The 27328-nt window shown below is 40.9% G+C and overlaps 2 protein-coding genes across 2 annotated transcripts in view; both read right to left on the bottom strand.

Annotated features, from left to right (window-relative positions):
- LOC306846502 (MAGUK p55 subfamily member 7-like) overlaps window positions 1–18709 on the bottom strand; it is a gene marked incomplete at both ends in the record, with an annotated part of 28964 nt that extends 10255 nt beyond the window's left edge. Inside the window, 9 exons of the mRNA XM_079379936.1 lie at window positions 2625–2789; window positions 8417–8530; window positions 12204–12268; window positions 13583–13779; window positions 13896–13970; window positions 14069–14154; window positions 15245–15326; window positions 18149–18289; window positions 18635–18709. Of these exons, the coding sequence (XP_079236062.1) occupies window positions 2625–2789; window positions 8417–8530; window positions 12204–12268; window positions 13583–13779; window positions 13896–13970; window positions 14069–14154; window positions 15245–15326; window positions 18149–18289; window positions 18635–18709 (1000 nt within the window). The remainder of the gene's footprint in view (window positions 1–2624; window positions 2790–8416; window positions 8531–12203; window positions 12269–13582; window positions 13780–13895; window positions 13971–14068; window positions 14155–15244; window positions 15327–18148; window positions 18290–18634) is intronic.
- A 1054-nt stretch (window positions 18710–19763) lies between these two features.
- The window catches only part of LOC306846240 (MAGUK p55 subfamily member 7-like), a 30026-nt gene continuing 22461 nt past the window's right edge, over window positions 19764–27328 (bottom strand). The window contains exon 6 of the mRNA XM_079379468.1: window positions 19764–21023. Coding sequence (XP_079235594.1) covers window positions 20862–21023 — 162 coding nt within the window. The 3' untranslated portion in view covers window positions 19764–20861. The remainder of the gene's footprint in view (window positions 21024–27328) is intronic.

Here is a 27328-nt window from a genome sequence, read left to right as displayed (position 1 = left end):
TTTCTCGTATGCAAAATAACAAATGACATCTTAATGAAAAAGAACAGGAAAATTCTTATAGGAATATATATAAATATCCTCCTGTTGTTGCTTTTTTTTGTGGTTTTGAAAAAATGTTTCTGTTTCGGGGTTTTTTTTGGGGGGGGGGGGGGGGGGGGGGGTCTCAATACAGCACATTTTACAGCTTAAACTAACCTTGCTAAAAAAGGTAAAATTATCTGATATTTTAAGAGACTACTCACACTGACACAATGTTCAGTCTGTATGTGTCCTCAAAATGATATAATTTTTTTCTTTTATGGTCTGCATGTTAGTTGCAGCATATGATTTGTTGGACCAAGGTTTCAAATAAAATAAAATATGCAAAACTATTTAATAATATTTTATTTTCAGGAATTTCTGTCTTTTAATGATGCTTTTTTTCTTCATTATGGATAGCTGTAGTACCCTGCAATGTTTTAAAAGAAATTAAAAACACAATCATAAAAATAAAAAAATGTATTTGTGTGAATTGCACTTGAATGTATTTGTGAATAAATAAATATAAGACAAAAATAATAAGAAAATTATTATTATTATAAATTATATATAATAAATAGAAACATTAATATACAGGAAGAAGTTAATTTCATGTCACTGACCCAAATTCTACTTGTCGGAATCCAACATAACTTGAAAATCATCATGAAAAGTCTGTTTCACAGCAGCTAAATTCAGACATTGTGGACAAAATAGGGGGGGAAACAGCACAGTCTAGTGCCACATTTTTGTTCATTTTTCTCATATATCAATGGTAGACAACCCAGGTTCTGACCTTGCTGAGATGATTTAATGCTTTTGAAATAAATCCATGCACTCCTTGAACATATTGGCTCTTTGTCCAGACTTGTCAAGGCTCACTTGAAGTCCTTCAGTACTGGGAGAGACTTCATTGTGCTCCTGTACATTTTTTGTTGTTTGTTTAGGAAAGAAGTCTTGCATTCACCTACACCTAGCCAACAGCTGTTCTCACCCCTGATATACCTAAGAATTAATGCTCTAAATCTACCACAGGGACATATTTTTGATTCAGCAGTGCATAAAAAAAGTGAAAAAGTTTAAATGATCTCACACGCCTCATCAAATTTCTAAGTAGAATATCATGCATTCGTAATTGTGCAAACACTAAAGCAATGATGGCATTTTAGGCAGTTACTACTTTTATAACAATAGACAATCTATCCGCCAAGATGCCATTCAGTTGTGAATATTTATAGTTATATCCTCAGCAACAGAAAAGCTAAACTTCCATTTCATTAAACCTCTGAACAGATAGCTCTGGATCTCATACTTAATGAAATGCCAACTTTTGATTATGGTCATTTTCTAAACTCTTTCTACTGATGGACTGTGGCAACTGGGAATGTAAATGACATAAAAATATAGCAAGTGGCTTCAGCTGTATGGAGGGCTGCCTGGCATATTCAAGTTTCATGTTTAGATAATAAGCACGTATTCTTTTGGCTCCTTTGGAGTCTGACTTTAGAAATGACGTTGAGGTGAACATTTTGCAGACCCAGGTCTACGTCCAGGCAGTGCAATGAAAACAGATACATAGTCTGCTGATCCATATGCTAATTTAACTTTCTAGACTCTTTCTTTCTCTACATATCTATATTATTTCCCCTATACCAATAAATACTTACCCTCATCATGCCAAACTTGCATGCATTTTTTTTCCCTTTGCCAAACACACACACACACACACACACACACACACACACACACACACGCACACACGCATGCACAAAAAGAGAATATATCAAGACTTTTCCATGCAGTTACAATGAACAGCAACTGAAGCTGTCCAGCTTAAAAAATTATACAAAATAACCCTACAAAAAATATTATAAAAATGGAACATGTGACTTTTATGCTTTATTCAAAGTCAGGGCCCAATGGTAAACAACTCACTGGTAGGGAAGCTTACCAGTGATGAACAATGCAAAATTTGGTCTGTAGTAGACCTGGAATATAACACATGCTTTCTGACTTTTTCCCTCACAATTCAATTTTTTTTTAGTGTGATTCAGAATTGCATGATTTAAAATTATAATTGGTAGTTACAAAGTCAGAAATCCTACATATAATTTCAGAATTGTGACTCTATATCTTGCAATTTTGAGTTTCTAACATGCAGTTGCATGTTCTTTTATCAGAATTTTGAGGCAAAATAGGCATTTCCCCCTCAGAATCGGACTTTATAACTCACAATTGTGAGTTTATTTTTCAAAATTCTGAGAAAAGAAGTCAGAATTGTGAGAAAAAAGGCAGAATTGTGAGATATAAACTTGCAGTTGTGAGAAAAAAGTTTATATCCTGCAGTTCTGACTTTATAACAATTACGAGTTTGTATTGTGCAGTTCTGACTTTATAACTTGCAATTGCAAGTTTATTTCTTGCAATTCTGAGAAAAAGTCCAAATTAAAAGTTGCAATTATTTATTTATGTTTTTTTTTCAGTGGCAGAAATAGGCTTCCATAGCTTTTGCACTATGGTGCCCTTTTCAACCCTAAAAGTTGAATAATGACAGAATTTAAGCTCTTTGATAAGCTATTTTTTTTTAAAGCAAGAATCATTCTCACCAGTTAGGAGCACAAGGCGGTAAGGCTCATCAGGCTTTCTCTTGTAAGGCAGGACCTCCTGATATATTGGTAAATGGAGACCAGCATGTCCTTTGCCCATCTTCCGTCTCACCTGTTGACTTGTGCTGTCCTTTCGGCTCAACCGGAAACTTTTCCTCAAACCAGCTGAGGTGGGAAAGGAGAAAACTAAATCAGTTAACTTGTCACATGTAGTTAGTTTTAGAAGAATACTTGGACTCTTTTTATCTTTTTTTATTGATTTAAATTTACATAGGTATGTCATAATATGTCAAGTTTGATTTGATTATTTTTTTCCCTTACACTGAGTAATGTGTTTAGAAATTACAGCACAATTTGCTCAGAGTTCCTACCAAGTGGAGATGCCAAAAATATTTGGGCAGTTGTACTTACATCTGTTTCTTATTAGACAAGTGTGTTTGTCTGGATCATTAGTGTATGTTTTAGATAGCTGTCAATGTCTAGTTTTGCTTTGGAATTGGTTCTTGGATCCTGAAATCAGACATGAGGACCAAAGAAAGGTCAACATACTGAGAAATCAGTAAACTTCAATCCAAGAGGTGGTCAAAAAAGTCCTGGTAAGACCTGCTGTTTGGTAAATCTGGGACCAAACAGAATCAGTAATGTGGCTGTCAGAAGAAAACTTTAACCATGAAGAAACCCCCATCAAGCAACTGAATAGCAATATTCATCAGGGTGCAAGCGATTTCTTACAGACTAGCCATGTGAATGTGATGGAAGTTTAAGTAGCACATTACAGTGCTTGGCGAGTGGTTCCCAATCATGTTCCTGGAAGCCCCCCAACTGTACACATTTTGGAAGTCTGGCTTATCTGACACACCCATTTGAAGTTTTGGAGTTTCTACAAACAAGATGGTAAGTTATATCAGGTGTGTGTATTTGATTAGGGAGACATCCAAGACATGTAAGGTCGGGAAACACTGCTCTGGGATATCAAGCAGAACTGATTATTGCAGACCATGATTAAGTGCAGGACAGGATGGACACAATGACTCGCACAAACTTTACTTTTACTTTTGCTTCACAGGAGCAATGAAATAGGGGTGCAGTATTTCTCATCTTTGTTCTCAACGCTGTTGAAATAAAAAACAGCATATGCTGTTTAGGTGTGTTAAAGCATGGCAGATGGTTTGAGCTGGTTTAAGCTGGTCCTTAGTTGGTCATGAGCACAAAAGCATTGTAAGTTTAAGTTGATTTTAGACTATTGTCACGAATGGAGTTATGATCAACTTGGGCTTACGATGCTTTTGGGAAATGCAGCCCAGATAAGGACCAACTAAGGACCATCTTAAACTAGCTACCATGCTTCAAAACATACCTAACCAGCATGTTTTTTTTTTTTCCAAAAGGCAATGCTTTGTCATGCTGATGCTTTGTGAACTGCTGATAGGTTATTATGGCCAACAGAGTGATTGGTGCATTGAAGTTCTTTAAAAACAAATAAAGGTTTGAAAACTCTTGGAAGAGCTGAATCCTCTTTACTGATGACAATTTGGATCTTGCTCAGATCTATTTCCATGCAATCAAGATATAAGAAAACTTAAAAAAAGACATTGTATAGCACATTGTTTCAAACTTGGACAAAGTTACCTTCCTCTAATAGCTTTTTGCACAAAGTATTTGAAAAGATAAGCATGTCGTCAAGGTACTCTGTCAAGCATAATACATAAAATACATAATTGATGAAATTCTGGAAGCCTGTAGTGACCTGAAAGACTGACCAAATCGAGCTGTATTATCTGCCCTGTAGGCATTTTGAAGATGCTCTTCTACTCTTTCCCCTTCTGGGTGAGGAGCAGGGTGTCCTCTCTTTCTCAGAACGGTCATACGTAGCCTGCTCCTGATCTATTGCATGGCCAAAAGATCAATGAGGGGAAGCGTTAATGTATATGTAAGGATACTGAGGAGACAATTGAAGTCCAATAAAGTGCATCCATTCATCATAAAAAGTGGCTCTGGGGGGAGGGTGAGGGGGGGGGGGGGGGGGGGGGGGGGTTGGTGGGTTAATAAAGGCCATCTGAAGCAAATTGATGCATTTGTGTAAGAAAAATATCCATATTTAAAACTTTATAAACCATAATCTCTAGCTTCCACAAGCTGTCATATGCGCGTTCGTGAGAAAGTGGCATCCAGCGGATGATGTAAGGCCTTTATGTACCCCCCCAAAGCCATGTGGAGTACTTTTTATGATGGATGGATGCACTTTATTGGACTTAAAAATCTCAAAACCCATTCACTGCTATTATAAAGCTTGGAAGAGACAGGCCATTTTATAAAAAACAATATAACTCTGATTCTATTAATCTAAAATAAGAAAGTCATATACACCTAGGATAGCTTGAGGGTGAGTAAATCGTGGGGTAATTTTCATTTTTGGGTGAATCCCTATCCCTTCAATATCAGAGGAAACATGTTTCTTCTCTATTAATGCAATAGTATAATAAAGAGCCCAGCTACCACTATATAAGTCGTAGGGAAGTCGTGGCCTAATGGTTAGAGAGCTGGACTTGTAATCCAAAGGTTGCGGGTTCAAGTCTCCGGCCGGCAGGAATTGTAGGTGGGGGGAGTGAATGTCCAGCGCTCTCTCCGCCCTCAATACCACGACTGAGGTGCCCTTGAGCAAGGCACCGAACCCCCAACTGCTCCCCGGCGCTGCAGCATAAAATGGCTGCCCACTGCTCCGGGTGTGTGTTCACGGTGTGTGTGTGTTCACTGCTGTGTGTGTGCACTATGGATGGGTTAAATGCAGAGCACGAATTCCGAGTATGGGTCACCATACTTGGCTGAATGTCACTTCACTTCACTTCACTTATAAACATAACTTTTAGCAGGCATACAGCATATGCGATCCCAAAGGCCCGTATCTCATAAACTATACAACTCAGCAGCACAAACTAAACATACAGGCATCAGAAACATTATTTCCAACATATAAATCAAATGTAGTATTGTGCAATAAACAAATAAAAGTTCTGAGTTTGAAGGATTTTTGTGGAAAAGATACATTCATCAAACTCAAGTAATGTTCAACACAATTTGACACAATTTATAAACAGATTTGTAAAAAATGTTGGGTAATCACTGTCAAAAATTACTGCTTCCATGCCGAGAAACAAAAACTGGAGGTCATATTATAATTGTCCAATTCATTTGGTAGCTACCAATGATAACAGTATCATAAACACATTACAGGGCACTGGATAGCTGCTGATGTTCCTCTACACCTCTGGGAATTATGTAGCGGAGGGCCTGAATATAGGAACATAACGATCTTGGTGAACAGATGTAAGGCATATCACACATTGTCTGTTGCAGTATCTGCTGTACACATACTTGTTTGACTGGTACCACCAATATTAATCTTGCTGAATCGTTTAAATTCTTCCAGACGTACCACATAGTGTACCACATAGACAGCAAAATCGGGGCCTGAAGGCCAAACAGCTTCTGGATAAATAAATCAAAACGAAGCTAGGAATATTTGACAGAGATAGTCAAACCAAGGCCTGAAGATGAATTTTATCTGGCCCACTGGACTCCCACTAGATAGAGACCTCTAGACAGTAGTTTTTCTTTCTTAGATTCTTTTAACTTTTTTTGTTTTAATTTATGCAGTTCAGGATATCTAAGTAAAGAAAAAAAAAACCCACTAAACATACAATAGTAAAAAATTATACTCTACGCTGTTAAAATGTTTTATTATGTAACCCAAAACTTGCTTCATGTGGTAACTAACAAAATAAATAAAATCAAGAATTAAAAAAATACTTAAGATCTGGATGACTAAATCAACCTTATTACACTGATGGAATACAAGAATACAAATGAAAGCTGTTTCCCTCAGTTTTCTGTCACTGAAAGATACAATAATGGGAAAAATACAGGACAGGAAGAAAGAACAATTTATGAAACATAAGCTATTATGAGGTTATAGGAAAGATGTTTTTCTGAACACAACAATGCTGCTATAGATATACTAAAGAGAATCTTTTAGTCTGTGACACTATAATTCCATCAGCCTTCATGCTCATCTCTGTTCACAGATGACCTTGGTTACAACTAATGAACATTACTGCTTGTTTCCATCCTGTTCAAGGAAAGCTGAGCGGCTGGCAGTAAATAACCTGGATCAGTCCCGATCCTTAATGCAGCTGATGACTGGTGATGGGTGCTGACAGAGGCAGACTTTATCTAGAGATTAGAAATTTGGAACCTGCAACATTTTTCGTGTCGGAAAACTGACAGAAACATGCCACATGACCAGTTTCAGAAAATATCACAGCGCAGGAGTTACCACTCCAGAAGGTTAATGGTTCTTAATTCATGGGCTACACCAAAGCAGGGCTTTCACCACATGCATGCGGTCTCGCGGAAGCCATGTTGTGGGCACGGCGAGGCTCTGACTTACTGCAAATGATATGGGCATCTCCTAGCTCTGACATCTGTGAAATTACACTCAGTGGGTAGAACAGCCTCTGTCTTATTATAAGTTACAGAGATGTTTGAGTTTTTGGAAGCAGTTTTGTTAGGATTGACTTGGGATCATGGTAATCCTGGTGGTCATGTTGTTTTCCAGAGTCTGTAACATGGAAGATCACTGTAGACAGGGAGCAATGGATCTCAGCCAAAAAAAAAAAAAAAAAAGCCTACAAAAACAATATACCCACTTAGACAAATCAGCTTTGATTCGCAATGAAGCAATGAGTTGCGTTGTTACATTTAATATAATACAGATATTTTTAAAAATACAACAACCATAAAGACTTGTCAGTCTTTTTTTTTTTTTTTTGTCAGTACAAATGCGTCTATGTACATGACAACATATAGATGCATTTATATTTGCGGTAGGGAGACTATTGCAAAGGAACCATCATATTAGGGTCCTGTTACATTTGAAAACCTAAGCTTAAAAGCTGACAAAATCAGATCATTAGCAGATACTGTATACATTTAAAATGTCTCCTTAAACTGGACAAAAATATTGATGACTCATCTTGTAAAATATTAATTCATATTTCTTTCTTTCTTATAATTTTTGTTTTGCTTTGAAATGCCATAACCTGATTTTCAAATAAAACGACAGATTCTATCTGTTGACTTACAGATCTTTAATTCAATTTGTATTTTTGGGTGCACTATCCCTTTTAGAAAGTGTGAGAGGTACTCCAAAACACACTGGATACCTTCTATACCCCCAGACTGCTGCCCTTGCGTTCCTGGAGCGATGCATGTAGCCACCCTGATGAGCCATTAAATCATTGATAGAAATTTAACGTGCGAGCAGTGAGCCAACACAGACACCATATATCCCATGCAGTGGAATCTGGACAGACAATCCGCTAATATGACAGTGAGGGCTGAAAACTCTTCAGAAACCACACGGCACGCAACCTCATCAATTGCACAGTCCACATTATCTACCACAAATGGTACATAAAATGTATGACATATATCATATGCGGTTGGTTACACCAGACTGCATGCTCAAAACATTATCTGTTTGACAAAGACTTTTGGTTGCCATATTACCGAAGTCAGCTAACGCACATGAGCTGCGGCTACTTGACACCAAAAACATTCAAAAGATCTGGAGAAGTAAGCAAGCTTTCTGGAGTTTCAAGCATGCATTAACTATTGGCTCTTTGTAGCATGTGGGACTGCATACTGATTAAATAATCTGGTTTGTAAATAGAGCCTGTTTTTAATGTGTCTCTGTTTTTCCATGACTGGATCTTATTGGGATTTGCTGATACCTTTTCCAGGTTTCCCCAGTTTAATATCCCACCACACCTCTCCCTCATGAACCTTTTCATATCCCACAATACCCTGGGCCTTGTATCTCCACGTGGTTACTCTGAACAGCACCTCTAAATTTTAGCAAGGGCTTTGCAGAATAGATTTATAGAAGAATGTTGACAATTGCTCAAAAAGCATCCAGTGCTACCAGAGCTCTCCATCTGTGGCAAAGGCATCCAATTTTCCATCACATACTTGCTGCGCTGCTGCTGTGATAAATCTGAAATTCTGGAGCTGGCAAAATAAGCCCAGTATGGCTTGGTCCCATTGTAATGTCTTAAGCATGTTTTCTTGAGGGACCGCAGCAGCCCTGATGCTAGTTTGGCCATTGTGTGTCCTTGAGATTAGCGGTGGACATGCTGGCTTTTGAAGTGGGGTCAAGGCTGCCAAAGAGCTGAAAATGAGGCACGTCTCTGCTAGACTCATCTGGTAGCCTAGCTGCTAAATGAGCGCAGTGCATGTTTAGCTCTCAGATGGCCTTTATCACTAATGGACCAGTACAAAGCACCCAGTCTGGAGCCATCAATGCCTCTACCATTAGCATGAATGCTCAAACCAGATCAGACTAAATCTAAAACTAATGATCCTCACCTTGAATAAACATCATCCTCATAATGGTGTGGGAACATAATGCAAAAGTACAAATGAAACAGGATGAGATGGATATCTTTAACAACTGTCTTGTTCATCAGCACTCTGGCTAACAGGCCAAGTCACATATACTGTTAAAAAGGAGTGTGACTGGTTGCATTTGAGTTAGCGGTGGGGTCAAACAGAAATGCATATTTGTATTTATGCATCTTTACACAGATTATTTTTTTTAATCAAAAACAATTTTGATTCAGTATAAACATTGTATGTGTTTTCTGGGAATTGTATTGCAGTGGACCACAAGTGAGTGAGAAGTAATGTGTATGTGTGTGTGTGTTTGGAACTTTAAGACTCAATGGCTATGTGCTTACAGAGTTTAAAGTGTAAAACCAGGCTAGGAGGTTACAATTAAAATTCAGACAAATAAATCCTCACCTATATGTATGCCACTTATTGCTCCATAGTCCACATCCTCTGGTTATGGAGTGAAAGCAGGTTAGAGAGAAAAGAGAAAAAAAGAGCACTCTAATCAAATAATGATAAATGTGAGATGGAGTCTGGGCAACCCTTAATCAAGAAGTGGTTAAAGAAAGGGGTAATTTCCAATGTTACTGTTTTTTACACTTGATGTAAACAAAGACAAAAATACTGGCAAATTAGAGCTGGGTTACTGTTATGTGACCATGCTGAAAAGGATGAAAAATTACCTTTCATGTTGTCTTTTCAGTGTTTCAGTGTGAATGAAAGGGCAAGAGAGAGAGAGAGAGAATCGATCAGACATTGCACTCACAACAATAATAATAAAAAAAAGTTCTCTGACATTTTGTAGAGGTTTCTAATGCTCAGGAAATATATTCTCATTCAGCAATTACACAGGCATTATAGCTATTTGTTAAAGAAATAAGCGGTATTTAGATGCAGCAGAAGGCCTAGCACTTCATCAATCAATCTTACTGTATAATCAGTGAACGTGATGTCGTTTTACTGTCTAAATTTGGACCGTCATGGTCATAGAGCTAGACTGCACCCTCAGAGTTAGTTCACTGACCGCTTACGCATATTACTCACAGGACCTGAGCGTACATTCTCTATCTGGCAATCTCTAAGCTGATTGGCTGACTAGATGCAACTTTCAGGAGCAGGGGCATATATGGGGTCCAATGAGGATAAGTAGATTGACTGATTGAATGACTGACTGTTTGACTGATGGATTCTATTTTAGATAAACTTGCCCTTTGCTTTAGGATACAATTTTTAGATAAACCTTTTCTCTTATTTAATCTTTCATTTGGTAGCTTTAGGATGTAAACACTGAGATGACAAGTTTTATTTTTATTTTTTTTGACTAAAGTACCTTAAATCTAGAAAATAAAGGAAAATGTAATAATTTTGGAAGAGATCAAACATGCTTTTACTTCTCAAATGGGACGAGGTGAGTAACGCAAATCCAAAGCTTACAATATGTGTGTGGTCTTGTCTTTAGAAGCCACAGTGCAATGGCAGCCAAGGGGCACGACATGGACGTTCAGTCCAATTGTCCATCATGCTGTGCCCAGGGTGGATTTTAGAATAGTAATTACAATTTTCTGTGACCAAGCTCAACTTGTCCTAACCATGTCCTCACCTGCGGTTCATTGGGGAATGATGTGTTTCATGCTTTTACAGAGCCAGTAAAAATGCTGGTGCTGTCTTGAGTTTAACATGTGGCATTTTGGTAACCTTCTGCTTCAACCCAAGCTCTGTGTTTGAGTGTGCTATAGGGGAGGCCGTAAAGTGACCTCGTCGATCATCGCCATGTGAGTACTCGGAGTCGCAGAGCAGCTGTCACTCTCCTCGCATCCAACCCACAGATGGAGGTTTTATAGGGAAAGCTGTTGCTTTGAACAGACCTACAATGGCTTTTCAAGACGAGATCAAACTATTCCAGATCCATCTATTGGCTTCTTCCTTTTCTACCCCAATTTAATTCCCTCAACAATTTATACTGCAGCAAAATAAAAACTTAGGACAATGGCAACTATCAGATGATGTTTTTTCCAACAAATAATCATAACTTTATCACCTTTAAAATAACTTTAATAACTTTATTAAATTATCTTTATTGAACATTAATGTAAAATAATATTCATTATAATATTACAATAAATCGTAAAGAACACCTTTGGATTTCCGTGGTAATTAATTTTACAATTGTTTTTTAATATGTTTCTGGAGAACTGCTTTCATCCGGAGGTCACACCTTGTTGTGTTTGCTTAGTCTGCTGAAGCCTTTAGCAAAAATGAAAGATTGACTAAGACTGTTCTGAACAGTGCCACTGCAACCTTTCCAATGGCTTAGTATGAATGTGTTCACACGTAGTAAAACATTTTTTAATATGTCCGGCAGAGCCACTGTGATTTACAGCACTCCCTCAGACTTTATCAGGTCATTTATTCAGCTCACGTCTCCAGAGAGCAGCTCCAGGAAGATGCCTGGCATCCTTAGACACACTCTCATCTCTGACTGTCACTAACAGTTTTTGTAGTGATGTTAAGCGTGACATCACTCCATTTCCACAATCACTTCCACATCACTCTTTAACACAGCTGAGTCTATTCTTTGTTTATATATTTCATCCAACATGAGCTATAAATTAACAACACATGCTTTTCTGTATTTCTTTAAAATTACCCTGAAAAGTGTTCTGTTCATTTTATGTCTTATAGGCTAGTTGTTTTGTTTTATGCCTTCATATAGCGTATATACTATTTGGTATATTACATGCAGTGTAGATGTCTGTGCAGAGATCATTTAAATGAACTAATAAAAATGAATTGGACTTCCAGTTTTCATATGAGACATTCTCTGTCCCAAATGATGACCTAAACTCTTGCAGTCTTCCTTTGAGTGAGACATCCGAGTAAGAAATAAGGCTCGGAAAAAGTGCACAATGAGGGCTGCATGCCTCCAAAGCAGCTAAAATGACAAAAGGGACACCCTACTGCCATGTTGGGCTCAGGTATGTATGCATGGCAGCAATCACAGGTTTGCTAGTGCACATCAAGTGCACTGTTTGGGACAGGGCCAGAGAGAGTGAATATATTTAGCATTTGAATATTTCAAATGCTGTCTTATGCATGTTGTTTCAATACTGCTTGGATTTCTGAGCTTACCGCCAAATATCATCGACTCTCTCAGTGGGTGGAACAGAACTGCAGGCCTTTGTAAAGTCACTCTCCTGTAGGGAAACATAGGAATCATGCTGAAAATATCAACATCTCAGTTAGCTCAGGGAAATTCCTCATAAATATTGTAAAGCTGTCTCTTCAAAGTCAAAAGAAGTTCAGTCTCTCATAGTCAAAACATTTGACAAAAATAAATTTACTATAGTTCAGAAGTTTGGCATCGTCAGTAAGAATTGTAATTGCAGTAATAACCATCATAGTGCAATATATTGAACATATTTTAAAATGTGATTTATTTGTGAGATGGCAAAACTGAATTTTCCGCAGCCATTACTCGAGTCTTCAGTGTCACATAATCCTTCAGAAATCATTCTTATATGCTAAATTTGTATTCAAGAAACATAAAAGTTATAAACAGTTGTGCCACCTTATATTTGTGGAAACTGACATATTTTTCAGCATTCTTTAATGAAGAGAAATTCAAAATAACTGTCTCTAATTTATTTTTTGTAATAACGTCTTTACACTTCTGACACTTCTGGTCAATTTAATGCCCCCTTGCTTAATACAAATTTAAAAAGAAAAATCTTACTGACTCCAAACTTTTTAACAGTAGTGTATATCACAAAACAATAACATATACTGTAAATAGAATCTGTTATCTTCTATAAGTCTATAATAAGTAATACAAAGACCAATTCACAAACAAAACTCTTTTTCTCAGAATATAGTTCTAGATATCAAGTTAATTTGTTACGAAGTGTTTCAAATAAAGAGATTTACTATGATTAACCTGGCATATTATTTCACCCTCAGATGTACTTGTTTGATCGACTACCAAACTGTTCTTGGGAAAAAAACAACAACAAAAAAACCATATTCCTGTAAGTTCCATAAAGCCAGCATGCCAGTTTAAAAACAAACTTAACAGTTTGTGGGAACTGGCCTTAGACGGTCAGTGAACGGGCAGTGGTGAGATTGTGGGTCGATCTTATGTTGAGACTTCATATAGTTATTTAGTAAACCTTTCAATAATGTCACTTTCATGTCATTAACTCAAAGACACACAAATAACAAAATCTATGCAGGCTGATATATTCTTATCACTTGGTGTCATTTCTAGACACCAACTGTCCAGACAAAAGACAAATTATAATGACATTGATTGTTTTTCTTTTTATGAGTGAAAGTTTGACTAAGGGAGTGTCAGATTGTGTTGCCCTTGACTGCGTCTAATTCAACATTGGGTGCATGACGACAGGATCTGACTGACAAAGTCTGTGTATGAGTCTGACAACAGAGGGATTTAGTTTCTCAGTCTAGACTTGGAGTGAAACTTTGCAATAGTATGATTATGATTTTTTTACCTTTCCTGAAGCTGTCTTGAGGGAATCAGTCCAGCCCTGAGGTTGGCGTCACTTTGCCGTCTGGCCTGCCACCAGGTGTCATCTTCTTGGCTTACAATCTGTAACACATCTCCTTTCCTGAATTCCAACCCGGCTTCTTTGCATGGAATTGCAGGATCTGCTTGGGGATTATAGTCAAAAAGTGCCCTTACAAAGATCTGCAAAAATCCACAAATATATTTTGATGTCATTAAGTTTGGTTTTAATTATCTGGAGTGTAAATCAATTAAGAAAACAGCTCACTTTATTTTACACTTTATTTTAATAATGAGACCTTGTTATCTATGGTCTCTGGCTCTTCTTTGGTGCCTGGGATGACTTTGAAGGTCACTGCTCCTTCTGACTTGGCCTGGAGGATGTGATAATAATATACAGGCCCAGAACAAGCTTACAACGTTCAGATTCAATAACACTTATGAATAAAGGCTGGTAATCTGCAATGCATACTAGTATGGGAATGATCTCCTCTGGGTTCTTGCTCTCCATCGGAACACCATTGACTTCCTTGAGCTTGTCCCCTTCATGAATTAGACCTGTAGTATAACCAATGAACCAATGAGAAGAAAGTTTTAGCAGAATTAATTATGTTAAAGTTCCCCTGTTATGGATTTTTAGAAAATTACCTTTCATGCATTGTGCTCTAAGTGAACGAAAACATCCCGCAAAGTTTTAAAATCTGAAAAGTGGTTAAATCTGAAAGTTAACCATGTATAAAGTTATTGTCTCTCAAAAGAAAGAGTGACTCTGAATCATTGAAACAAGTCGTTTTTAAAACGAATCCCAAGCCGTATCATGTTGACGTCAACATGAAACATATTGCCCACCCACTTGTTGGTCTTTTTGCGTTGGTCTGAATGGAAATACAAATTCATTCTTTGCCACTACATGCCGCGTTCAGAGCGGTAAAAATAGAGGTTTCCCTGGTAACGCTGTACACAAAGCAGCACTGCACCCATAAGAGCTGCTTTATCAGGCATTACAGGCAAATAATAATGACCATAATGAAAATAAGACCAATCACCGCAGAATAGCGTAACGCAAAGGAGGAGTTTGGAAAAATGAATCGTTGAGCAATTAAGGTAAAAATAAATGCATATTATAAGAGAATGAAAGTGTTTTTTGACCTTGCAGGCATGTCAACCTGTGGGACTCCCAAAACCAAAATATGAACCTTTCATTACCCATAATAGGGGCACTTTAAACATTGTGGACTGAATCTAACCAAGAGCTTAACCAGGAACTATAAGCATATATCACTGTGCCATGCATATTTAAAGCAAGACTTTTGAGTAGCGACGGATCTTTTGTTTCATATTGTGATGTAACTTTCATCCAAGCAAAAAGAAAAAGGAAAAAAAAAAAATCAGATGGTGGCAGATCTGAATGTAAGCTAAGCGGACTAAATGACTGGAAAGTCATGACAGTTATGACATTTTGATTAAAAATTATGAGCTATGAGTAAAAATGAAACATATGTATGGATGAATCATTCACAGTAAGATGTGAATTTCAATAAGATGGTGAATTTCCATTTCGGGTCAACTTTAAGTGTTCTCCTATGTCTATATACTGATTTTGGTTCTAATTAGGTTTTAATATTAATACATTTAAAATGCTTCTCACCACTTCGATCAGCAGCTCCTCCTCTCATGACCCGAGCCACCACTATAGCTCCAGTGGACTCATCTCTCTTGATGGTGGCTCCCTGGAACATAGAAATGTCAATTGAGGTTCTCCAGGCTATCATTCACAAATTCGAATATTAAAGATCCAAAAAGCAAATTGACTGTAAAGCTCAAGTTCATATATCTGGAGGGATCAATTACAAGCAAACATTCCCAGTTTGCCTTATAAATCATCAATATGTTAGTGTCATGTTAAGTCCAACTAGAAATCGGTACACAAATATCTTTAGAGAGGGTGAAACAGGTGTGAATATCATAATAGGAATCTTAAACATGTTATACATTGAGAGCTGAGCATTAAATGTTGCTTGAAACCATGGCGAAAAAGTCTAACTTAAGGAGGGAAACCCTATTCATGAAAACTCAAATTAGGACAAAAAAAGCTTTTGTTTAAATCACACAGATTGTTGACATTATATGTCAAACATCGGATCCATTTTCTTTTAGCGTGTGTAGGAAAATTCAGCAGCCAATGAAATTAATCTTTCAAAACACACATTACATTTGATCTTGATGAATTAGACACATGTCTGTATTTTGCTACAATTCCATAACCATTAGTACAATCTCACATCACTTGAATAGAAAAATAATTTCTTCTTGTTTTAATCATTTACCAAAATTTTCATTTCATACACGTCATCTCCCAAGACAATCAGTATACTAACTGTGGCCACAATACCACAGCTATAATAAAAGTGTTTAAACCCTCCAAAACATATTAACAACTTCCAGAGTTCCTAAAATAAATTCTAGTCCAAACTATGGTGAAGTTTTAGTCCTTAAAAGGCCTCTCAGATAACTGGCTTCAGGAGGCCGAGCTTTAACAAGCCTGTAGCAGACAATGAGGTTCATGATGCTACAAAGGACATTGGGGGCCCTGCTTAGTTCCTCGACCACTGGAGAAGCCAAAATGGCCCATAGTCCTTAATCGCAGGGCTAAGGCCCCCTATAAGCAAGACAAAAAGATCTCCTCAGATTGTGGAGAACTTTTTAGTTCCTTCTCATGCTTCTTAAATAGAAGTTGGAAAAGCCATGGCCCACTGTTTATAACTCTACTCATGGTGTGGGGAAAAAACAGATGGGTTCTGGTCTGTGCCTCTTTTAGCTTGCTCAAAAGAGAACTGTCAGATTTAAGGTTAATGTAGCCCCATGGCAACATCACTGATCATCATTTGTAAGGTAACCCCCATCTGCCAGGTCTGACTTCCACTACACAAGTCCCTATAAACCACAAATATTTTTGCTGGAACATCGAGCATAGACCAACCCTAATGACGGGAAATGCAGGCACTTTTGTTTGTATAGTATCAGAGCATGCTACTGTGTTGAAGGCAGAGCACTAGTTTCAGATATTGTGTAGACGGTCACTATGCAGCGAAACTGAGAAACAAGAAATATATTCTAACCAAACCACTGAAACAATCCAAAACACAGTGACTGTAGTAATAATACATTAAAAATATAAATATTATGAACTATTATTACAATAAAACAGAAATTTATATTTGAATATATTTTAAAAAGTAATTTATTCCTGTGATGCAAAGCAAATATTTTGGCAGCCGTTACTCCAGTTTTCAGTGTCACATGATCCAGATATTATTCAAAAAAGCTGATTTAGTGATTGATAAATATTTCTTATTATTATTAATTTTGAAAACAGTTGTCATGCTTAATATTTTTGTGCAAACCATGAACAGCATTTAGTTACAACAGATTTTTTTTGTAGCAATATAAACGTTTTTTTTTTTTTACTGCCGTTTTTAATCAACTGTATGTGTCCTTGCTAACTTAAAAAAATTACAATAAATCTAAAATAAAACAGTATAGTTTATTTAGTGACACTCTGCATCTTGTTCCCACCAGACTGCTTGAAAAGTTTGTGTATTTTACTGTTCTATGATTCATCATAGAATATTCCATTCCAATCACAATCATGATCGACAACAGATGGAAAAAAAAAAAAATCAGTTTAGCGAGCGGATGGCATGGAGGGGCTCTTCGTCACATTCGTGTCAAAAAATTATGATGCTCTTTCCGTTCATTCTCTGGAATTCATAAAGCTCCATTCAAATGGTTGCCTTCTTCAGTATCATTCACCAGATGTTATAGACGAAAAGACTCATAATAGGCAAACTCTGCATTTTACAAGTTATGCATTATGAATGGGAAGACAGCCACATTGTGCGTCAGAACGAGAAGGATAAACCACAATAAAAAGATAGACCTTGTTTTAGAGGGTTCGATCTGAAGTCATGCATTTTATTTGCAGAGCGCTGTACAGCGTTTCCTATTTGTATTGAAATCATCCCATCTAAGTAACACAAATGTAAGTGCAGATGGTTTTGCTCAGAGATGGAAAATATGATTCTGGAGGTAGAGTTGAGGGCAAAACTGATCCAGGTTGCACTTTGATACTCTTTAGTATTATAATCCACATCTTACCCCTAAACATGCGTGCCTTATTAGTGTTATGCTGATTATAATCAAAAACAATTCAGTGAAGTAATCAATTTCAGTTGATTTGGTTGATTTCAATTGATTCCTAATCAATTTCAGTAACCTGACCTTATATAAACATGAAGTATAACTCACAGTTTAATTTATGGAAAAAGTTAATCTATGAATGATTTTTTCAAGCAATAGTCTTCAGAAATGAGTTTGTAAATGTATCTGACAGTTTGATGTTGTAAGGCAGACCACTGCACGTTACATTTAAAGATGAAGCAGCTCTCTCTTCTGGATAATTGATATTACTTAACTACTGAGTTCCTACTACAAAACTGTTTTAACCAACTATTTTCCTATATTTTTACTCATGTTATTCAGAGGGACCCACCAGTGGCTCCTGGTTTTTAACCAAGCAAACAATCTTGATTGAATCTTCCTCTTTCTCGATGTAATCAGGAAGTGGGGGCAGAGGTGGCAACCGAGGGTCAAACTCTTTCTGAGACACCATATCATGCACTGAGAGAAGAGCCTGAAGAGGATAATGAAAACAGAGGAATCAGGAATTCAGTTAGACGCATTTGTAAGGGATAATGTGTGACGGAATGCTACAAAACACTGTTTTTTGAACAATAGTATGTATAATGAATATCAGTGGCGGGCCGTGCATTTCACACCTAGGCCTTCAGTGGCGCCCTACATGAATTAATCCATCTTAAGTCACCTTTCCGTTATCTCTGATGAGCGACAAGCGACACACCGGAAGTCATTCATTTCCAATGGAGAGTAGTGCAGGAGCTGAGTGGAGTTCCGATCAAAATTCGGATCCGATTTGAGCTTCGGGTGCCTTAAAATATTTGAACTTCTGCGGCTAGACCGTATCGGTGCGTTCAAAACGGGATATATCACCCTCCGAAGGGCACTTCGAAGTGAAAACAATCATGGCTGCCATATTGAAGGGTTGTTCCAAACCGAAGTGCTCAAAACTGGCCACTTCAAAGGGCCCTTCGGAATGAAGGATTTCGAAGGGTACAACTGATCGACACTTCAGGCCCCCGTGATCCTTTGCACTGATTCTTTCCATGATAACGGCGGCTCTGTGTGGGCACGGGATGATGATGCAGAAGGGCACTTCAAGAAACAGTTGTTTGGTCCCCTACACCCGTCAACTCTTCAAAGCTCTCACTCCGGAGGGTAAACCCTTTGAAGGGATTAGGGCATAGGGATGAGCCCTTCCGAATGGAACGCAGGGTATATGTGACCGCCCAACCGGATGTGATGTATTCAATTAAAAACAAAGAGTGTAATGTTAGAATTACCGATATTTTGTTCACTTTAACATTATTCTTTAAACACTATTTCTGTAAAATGGTGCTTTAGAATAATTATGGCAGAAATAATTATTAAATCATTATTTACGTTGATTAGCGAATAAAACCTACTATGTTTTTATTTGGGGGGTTTTATTTTCACTGGTTTTCTGGACCAGGGTCACATAGTCCACTCGATGTTCTTACAGACATTTATTCACTCAAACGTATTTATACCTTACAGATAACATTGGTATAAAACAAATAAGGCGATTACATGTGTTTTAAAGTTGACCTAACCTTTTAACAAACTCTTACTGCTTTTCGTCTTCACGAGTCGCCCCGCTGGTCTGCTAGCGCACTGCACGAGGAAAATCGTTAGCGCAGCTTTTTTGGGAAAATGTGCAACAAGTAACATTAAAATAGCTCATACAAGATGATGAAGAAAAGTGTATATATGTGTTAGCGTAGGCTACCCCGAAGACTCTCAACTTCGCGCCGAATCTCCCTGCCGGTCTGCCTCTGCGGCTGGGGGAAAAGACCAATTAATAAAGCTCGACTCGGAAACTGAGATATTCGTATGGAAACTTAAACGTAGTATTATATCTTGCAAATAACATCAGAATACAATGCATAAAGCGATAAAAAGAAAAAGTAAAAAATTAAATTTAACCTACCATACTTTTTTTTTTTTTTCATCTTCATGAGTCTTTCACAGAGCTGGTGCAGAGGAGGCGTGTGGTTGTTTTTCACGGTCATTTAGTACTTTAGTATTTAGAGTTACAGAATGCGTATATTTCTCAGAATGCACTGAAAATCTACAATAATGCACTACATACAGCATATACGGTAAGAAACCTGAGAAACAGTAATAATACTGTGAAAACAAAAATGATTTACAGTGATGCTTTTTACTAGCTTTGACTAGTACGCTCTCTGACCATTCAATCAAAGGACGAGAAAAATGCTGACATTATCGTAAGCCTGCTAGATGGCCCTGGTGCTGCCAATTCAAAATCTGATTCGTTAAAGCAACGGTTTCATTGCCCTTGATTTTAAGATACAGATGCCTGCACTGTTGATTCTGAAGGCCTTAGGCAGATTTATTTGACCCTGGCAACACGATTGCTGAAATATGATTGGATAAAAGCTCTAATGAAAATACACACTACTGGTAGCAGCGCAACCAAGAGAAAAGATATGAAATGATCGAGTAAAGGATCTTTTTGAATGAGAAAAAATGTAGGGCAGCTTTATAATAAAATAAATGCAGCCTTTATAAGTGACTTTCAAAAACATTAATACATTTTACAGACCACAATCCTTTGAAAAGTAGCATTTAAATAAAAAATATAAATATTTTCAGCAAATCAAAAGGTAAATAAACAATAAACACTGTTGACTGGTCTTTACACTTGGCTTGATAAAGAAGCTTTCCATATTGAATATCACCTTACTGAGGCAACCCAGTGTTGCTTTATAAAATGTGAGAGCCAAAAAAACGATCCAAGAAGCAAAATATCATTAGACCAATCACAAATAAAGCTGTTAAAGCCCTCATGAGTGAAACTCCTGAACTCTATAAACTTAATGTGTGGGTCTGGATTTTTACAGGTCTAAAGATGATATTTTTTCTTTTCATATCCAGTTCATGATTGGCATCAAAGAGTAATATATATTTTCCATATTTTATCAACCATATTTTGTGTCTATTATGAAAGTTTCACCAAATACTATTTATGTACTTTGTCTATTGACACCAGTAGAGATTCTTTTATTTGCTTCTGTTTTCAGTCAATCCTTTATGTCAGTCAAGCCTCTGCCTTTTTTGTGATTGTCATTAAATCTTGACCTAAATGCACATTCTCTTCTCACCTGTACATGAGGTTTAGAGAGCAGGTATAACAACTCAGTTGTCTCTGGGCTGGCGACTACACAGTGCAGCTCTTCTGCCAACTGGAATGAAAAATAAGAAGCATTAAACATTTAATAATGTCGATATGGTATAACAGGCAAACATCTCTGACCAGCCCATTTGGCTTAGTTTATGCTCCAGGTATCATGAACTGATCTGGTGCCAGTTTGCTTTGGCAATGCTCGGGGGTCTGGTTCAATCTATCCCAACCCACTTGACAATATTATGCGAATGTTTGCATAGCAGGTCAAAAAGCCACAGTACTAGGAGCCCTGGAGAAATAGCTGTTTCTGTTGTGGTTCAGCCAAGCAACAACCAACTTGACTGAATGTGGTTCTGAGTGACACCAGACCTGACATTAAACATCCATTAAATCTCCAAAACTGAAATTTTACACTGAGCTGCAATGTAAGGAAAATGCTTTTAACGGCTTAATGCTCCAAAATGTCCTCCTCGTTTTCAGTCCTAGAGAAGATGGAAAGTGATATCACTTTAAAACTACTCTTTGCCTTAATGAAATACAGCATGCACAGTCAAAAGCTGGAGATAATCTTTGTTTTTTAAGTCTCTGCAGAATTGAGTTGATAAAGACAGAGCTGATTGTTTTTGCAAGGTGTGCAAGGAAGAGGAAAAACTTTAGTTTTATAATAGAAATGTGAATACAAGGGAGATAACTGAGGAAAGATAGATGTTGAAGTGTAATCCAACTGTTTTTGTGATGAAAATGCTTCACAAAAAGCAAAACATGAATTAACAACTTTTTAGTCAGTAGTACTGCTTACCAAAATTATAATTAAATATATTTTAAAATGTCATTTATTCTTGTGTCATCTCATTACATCAGTCTTCAGTGTCCTTCAGAAATCCTTCTAACATACCCATTTGGTACTCAAGAAACATTTATTAGCACTAACATTAGCAATGTTGTTTTCTGTTTTTTTTTTCGCCTGGAGGTGTATCTTCCCTTTAGGCCCCGGTGTTACCCACCAAGCCGCTTCGGACTTCTTCGGCTTTGGTGGGTAAAGCGTACATGGCAACGGGTCAGGCTAGAGCTTGCTTGCACACTATGGCGTTGTTGCAGGCATACCAGGCTGACCTGCTAAAAGACATGGATGAGGAAGAAGATATAAGAAATGACGATATCACTGAATTGCGTAGAGCCACAGATTTGTCACTTCGGGCCACAAAGGAGACCGCCAGAGCAATTGGGTGGTCTATGGCAGCCCTAGTGGCCACGGAGAGACATCTGTGGTTGACCCTGTCTAATATTAACGATAAAGACAGGGTCTTTCTCCTTGATGCCCCGCTAGTGCCTTCTGGGCTGTTCGGCGATGCTGTAAATATGGTCGTCGACAGATTCCAGGAGGCCAAGAAACAAGCGGCTGCATTTCCTTCGCCGTTCTCATGGGGCTGATAGGCGGGATCAGCCCCAGTCATGTACCAGCTCCTCACATCGCAAAGTCCAGAAGCGGAGTGTTGCTACTCGCACTCCCCCTCAGAAAGAAAGGCAGGAGGGGGGGGCGGCGCTCCAAGTCGAAGTTTTCAAAGGAGATGACGGGTCTGAGGACCATCATTTTCAATAAGAAAACTTCGGCCAAGAGGTCCTGACGCTCACGGTCCAGGACTTCTGAGGGGAGGCCCCTCTGGGGAAGAGCGGTTCACACCTCATCACACGATGGGCGTCTCTCCTCAGTGCCCTCAGGAGATCGGTCTGCTAACCCTGCCACCCACGGTGCTTTAGGGCGCGGCGGTCTCCGGCGAGTATATCTCAGCTTCCGCCCGGAAACGTAGCGGTCCTGAGGGGCTCGCTACCCCCAATAAAATCTCTAGAACAGCTAGAACGGCCGTCCCCTGCCGGTCCTCCGCTTCAGGGCACCGAGCTAGCAGTTCAAAGCACACCAGAGGCCAATCTCGAGAGACTGGTTCCCTTAGTACATTTTCTGGAAGCGTGGAAGCTTCTGCCAAATGTATCTCAATGGGTCCTGCACACTGTAGAGAGAGGGTACAAGATTCAGTTCGGGTCACATCTGCCTCTATTCAACGGGGTGTTTCCCACTCTGGTGGGCCCCGAGCAGACTCTGGTAATGGAACAAGAAGTAGCTACTCTCTTGAGGAAGGAGGCCATCGAGGTGGTCCCTCCTCTCGACAGAGAGTCCGGGTTCTACAGCCGATACTTCATCATCCCGAAGAAGGATGAGGGGTTGCGTCCAATTCTAGATCTGCGATTGTCATGAGACTCAAGTTCAAGATGCTTACTATCAAGCAAGTCATGTCCCAAATCAGGTCCGAGGACTGGTTTGTGTCTATAGATCTGAAAGACGTCTACTTCCATTTATCCATCCTTCCTCAACACAGGAAGTTCCTAAGGTTTGCTTTCGGGGCCAAAGCGTACCAATATCGGGTTCTTCCCTTCGGTCTAACACTCTCACCCCGCACTTTCAAGAAGTGTGTGGATGGTGCTCTGGCTCCCTTGCGACTCCAGGGGATCCGCATACTGAATTACATCAACGATTGGTTGATTCTAGCTCAATCAGAGCAGGTAGCAGTTTGGCATCGAGATGTCATTCTCTCTCACATGAAAGACTTGGGGTTAAGACTAAACGCGAAGAAAAGTGTGCTTCCTCCACTACAGAGGACCACTTATCTGGGCGTGGTGTGGGATTCGACCACGATGCAGGCACATCTGTCTCCTGCTCGTATCGAGTCGATCCTCGCGACAGTCAAGAGAGTGAGAGAAGGCCAGTCACTCACTGTGAAGCAGTTTCAGAAACTGTTGGGTCTGATGGCAGCTGCGTCCAACGTGGTAACTTTTGACCTGCTGTACATGAGACGCTTGCAGTGGTGGCTCAAGACCACAGGGTTTTCCCCGAGGGGCAACCCGTTTCGCATAATCAAGGTCACGCGGCGATGCTTGTGTGCCTTAGACATGTGGAAGAAACCGTGGTTCCTGTCACAAGGCCCCGTGTTCAGGGCTCCGTGTCGTTGCGATACGCTAACGACGGACGCCTCCCTCACGGGCTGGGGAGCGGTCAAGAGTGGCCACACCTGTGGGAAGGGCCACATATCAGTTGGCACATCAACTGCCTGGAGATGCTGGCAGTATTTCAAGCATTGAATCATTTTCTCCCAGACCTGAGAGGCCATCATGTGCTAGTTCGCACAGACAATACGTCCCCCTGTACAGGCTGGAGCGCCAGATCCTTCTGTGGGCCCAGGGGAAACTGCTCTCCCTGAGGGCAGTGTACATCCCTGGGTACCTCAATCAGGGAGTAGACATCCTGTCGAGACAGGGGCTGAGGCACGGGGAATGGTTGCTCCACACCGAGGTGATAGAGCAGATTTGGAGGAAGTTTGGTCGATCCCAGGTGGACTTGTTTGCGTCTCGAGAGACCTCACAATGTCCCCTCTGGTTCTCTCTGACTCATCCAGCTCCACTGGGGCTGGATGCTATGGTACAGACGTGGCCGAGGCTTTGTCTGTATGCCTTTCCCCCCGATTGCTCTGCTCCCGGGAGTTCTAGAGAGAGTTCGCTGGGACGGGGTTCGTCTCTTGTTAGTAGCCCCATACTGGCCGGGCATCCATGGTTTGCAGACCTGGTAGCCCTGCTAGAAGACTCTCCATGGGCGATTCCCATCAGGCGGGATCTCCTCTCTCAGGCGGGGGGCACCCTTTTTCACCCCCGCCCAGAGTTGTGGAAGCTGAGGGGGCACAACTCATAGCATCCGGTCTCTCAACCGAGGTTGTTGAGACCATCCTCCAGTCCAGAGCTCCCTCTACGAGAAAATCGTACACTGCTAAATGGCAACTGTTCACGTCCTGGTGTCACAGCCGTCAGCTGGACCCAGTAGTTTGCCCTATCGGGTCAGTGTTGGAATTTCTGCAAGACAGATTTACCTCAGGGTTATCCTCCTCCACGTTGAATGTCTACATGGCCGCTATTGCTGCTCACCACGCCTCTGTGGGCGAGCAGTCTCTAGGGAGGAACCTGTTAGTAACACGATTTCTCTGGGGTACCAGGAGGCTGAAGCCTTCGGTACGCCCAAGGATGCCTACTTGGGATTTGGTTGTGGTTCTAGAGGCCCTTTCTAAAGCTCCTTTTGAACCCCTGGAAGAGGTTCCTTTGAGATTTTTGACAGTCAAGACTGTATTTCTTTTAGCCATCTCTTCTTTGAAGAGAATCGGTGATCTGCAGGTCCTGTCAGTGGCCCCATCATGTCTTGAGTTTGCGCCTGGTATGGCGAGAGCATTTCTGTACCCCAGGCCGGGGTATGTCCCTAAGGTACCCTCAGTTGTTCCACGGCCAGTTATTCAACCAGCTAGAGATCCTAGCTGTGTTCCGTGCGCTCAAGCACTTCCTCCCAGACCTAAGAGATCACCACGTGCTGGTGCGCACCGACAGCACGGCAGTGGTCTCTTACATCAACTACCAAGGAGGTCTGCGGTCGCGCCCCTTGTATAAGCTGGCACACCAGATCCTTGTGTTGTGGTCCCAGGGCAAGCTCCTATCACTGAGAGCTGTGCACATTCCTGGGCATCTTTATGTGGGAGCAGGCGTCCTGTCGAGACAGGGGCCGAGGCCCGGGGTATGGATGTGGAAGGTTTTGGCCAGGCACAGGTGGACCTCTTCGCCACTCGAGAGTCAGCGCAATGTCCCCTCTGGTTCCTCCAGCTCCTCTGGGACTGGACGCTATGGTATAGACGTGGCCGAGGCTCCGTTTGTATGCCTTCCCCCCGATCTCTCTGCTCCCCGGAGTTCTGGCGAGAGTGCGCCGGGACGAGGTCAGTCTACTGTTAGTAGCACCGTTCTGGCCGGGCCGAGTATGGTTCTCGGACCTGATATCTCTCCTCGACGGCACTCCCTGGGAAGTGCCCGTCAGGAGGGACCTCCTCTCACAGGCCGGGGGCACCGAGGTGCACCCTCGCCCGGAGTTATGGAAGCGGTGGGTGTGGCCCCTGAGGGGGCACAGCTCATAGCTTCCGGTCTGTCAACCGAGGTTGTCGAGACCATCCTCCAATCCAGAGCTCCCTCTACGAGGAAACTGTATGCCTTGAAGTGGAGGCTCTTCACTTCTTGGTGCGGGGACCGCCAGCTCGACCCAGTCAACTGCCCCGTTGGTGCAGTTCTGGAGTTCCTGCAGGCCCGTTTCTCCGCAGGGGTAACCCATTCCACTGTTAAGGTCTACGTGGCAGCTATTTCGTCATACCACGCCCTTATTGGTGGCCAGTCAGTGGGTAGACACCCCGTAGTTACACGTTTCCTCCGCGGTGCGTTGAGGCTGAGGCCTCCGGTACGATCTCGCGTCCCTACGTGGGATCTGGCTGTGGTTCTGGAGGCTCTGTGCATTGCACCTTTCGAGCCCATTCAGGAGATAACTGAGAGACTCCTCACTATCAAGACCGTCTTCCTATTGACTATCACCTCTCTGAGGAGGGTGGGTGACCTTCAGGCCCTGACAACGGCTTCTATTCACTTTGCGCCCGGTTCGGCGAAAGTATTCCTCTACCCCCGCGTGGGGTATGTTCCGAAGGTCCCGTCGGTCGTTCCACAGCCGGTCGTACTGCAGGCCTTCTATCCTCCTCCCTTCGGGGAGCCAGACCAGGAGAAGCACAACCGTGTGTGTCCAGTGCGAGCACTGGACGCATACATCCACAGGTCCTCCCTGTGGAGAAAGTCGGACCAGCTGCCCGTGTGCTATGGTCCGCCTAGGAGGGGTCTTCCTGCTACGAAGCCCTCTCTTAGTAGGTGGATTGTGGGTGCCATGGCTTTTGCATACGAGGCCTCTGAGCTCCCCCCGCCGGTGGGAGTCAGAGCGCACTCAACCCGAGGTGTGGCGGCCTCCAAGGCCTTCTGGGCAGGTGTTCCATGCAGGACATCTGCAACGCAGCTGGGTGGTCCACGCCCCTGACTTTCGTTAGGTTCTATGACCTCGACATCCGAGCCACTCCCGGCTCCTCTGTCCTTTCGTCCTGACACCAGGCAGGGACTTGTCAGTCTGGCGGCGTTGGTATCTCGTTCCCATATGCGTTTCGACGCAGCTCGAAGTTCCTGGAAGGGAACGTCTCAGGTTACGTATGTAACCATGGTTCCCTGAAGGGAACGAGACGCTGCGTCACGTTGCCACACTTCCGGCATCCCTGCCAGCGCTTGCTTCATGACTTGAAGCTGAAGCCGGCTCCGCCGCACGTGCTTATATGCTTCCTGGTCGTGACGTCCCCCTGCCCGTGACGCCTCGCCATTGTTTGACTGATTACACATCATATTCAGAGCCTGGTCACGCAGGTTTCGACGCAGCGTCTCGTTCCCTTCAGGGAACCATGGTTACATACGCAACCTGAGACGTTCTCT

The sequence above is a fragment of the Barbus barbus genome (genome assembly GCF_936440315.1).
Source record: "Barbus barbus genome assembly, chromosome: 26".
Lineage (NCBI taxonomy): Eukaryota > Metazoa > Chordata > Actinopteri > Cypriniformes > Cyprinidae > Barbus > Barbus barbus.
The sequence above is the reverse complement of the archived record's forward strand: the minus strand, read 5'-3'. Positions and strand labels throughout refer to the sequence as shown.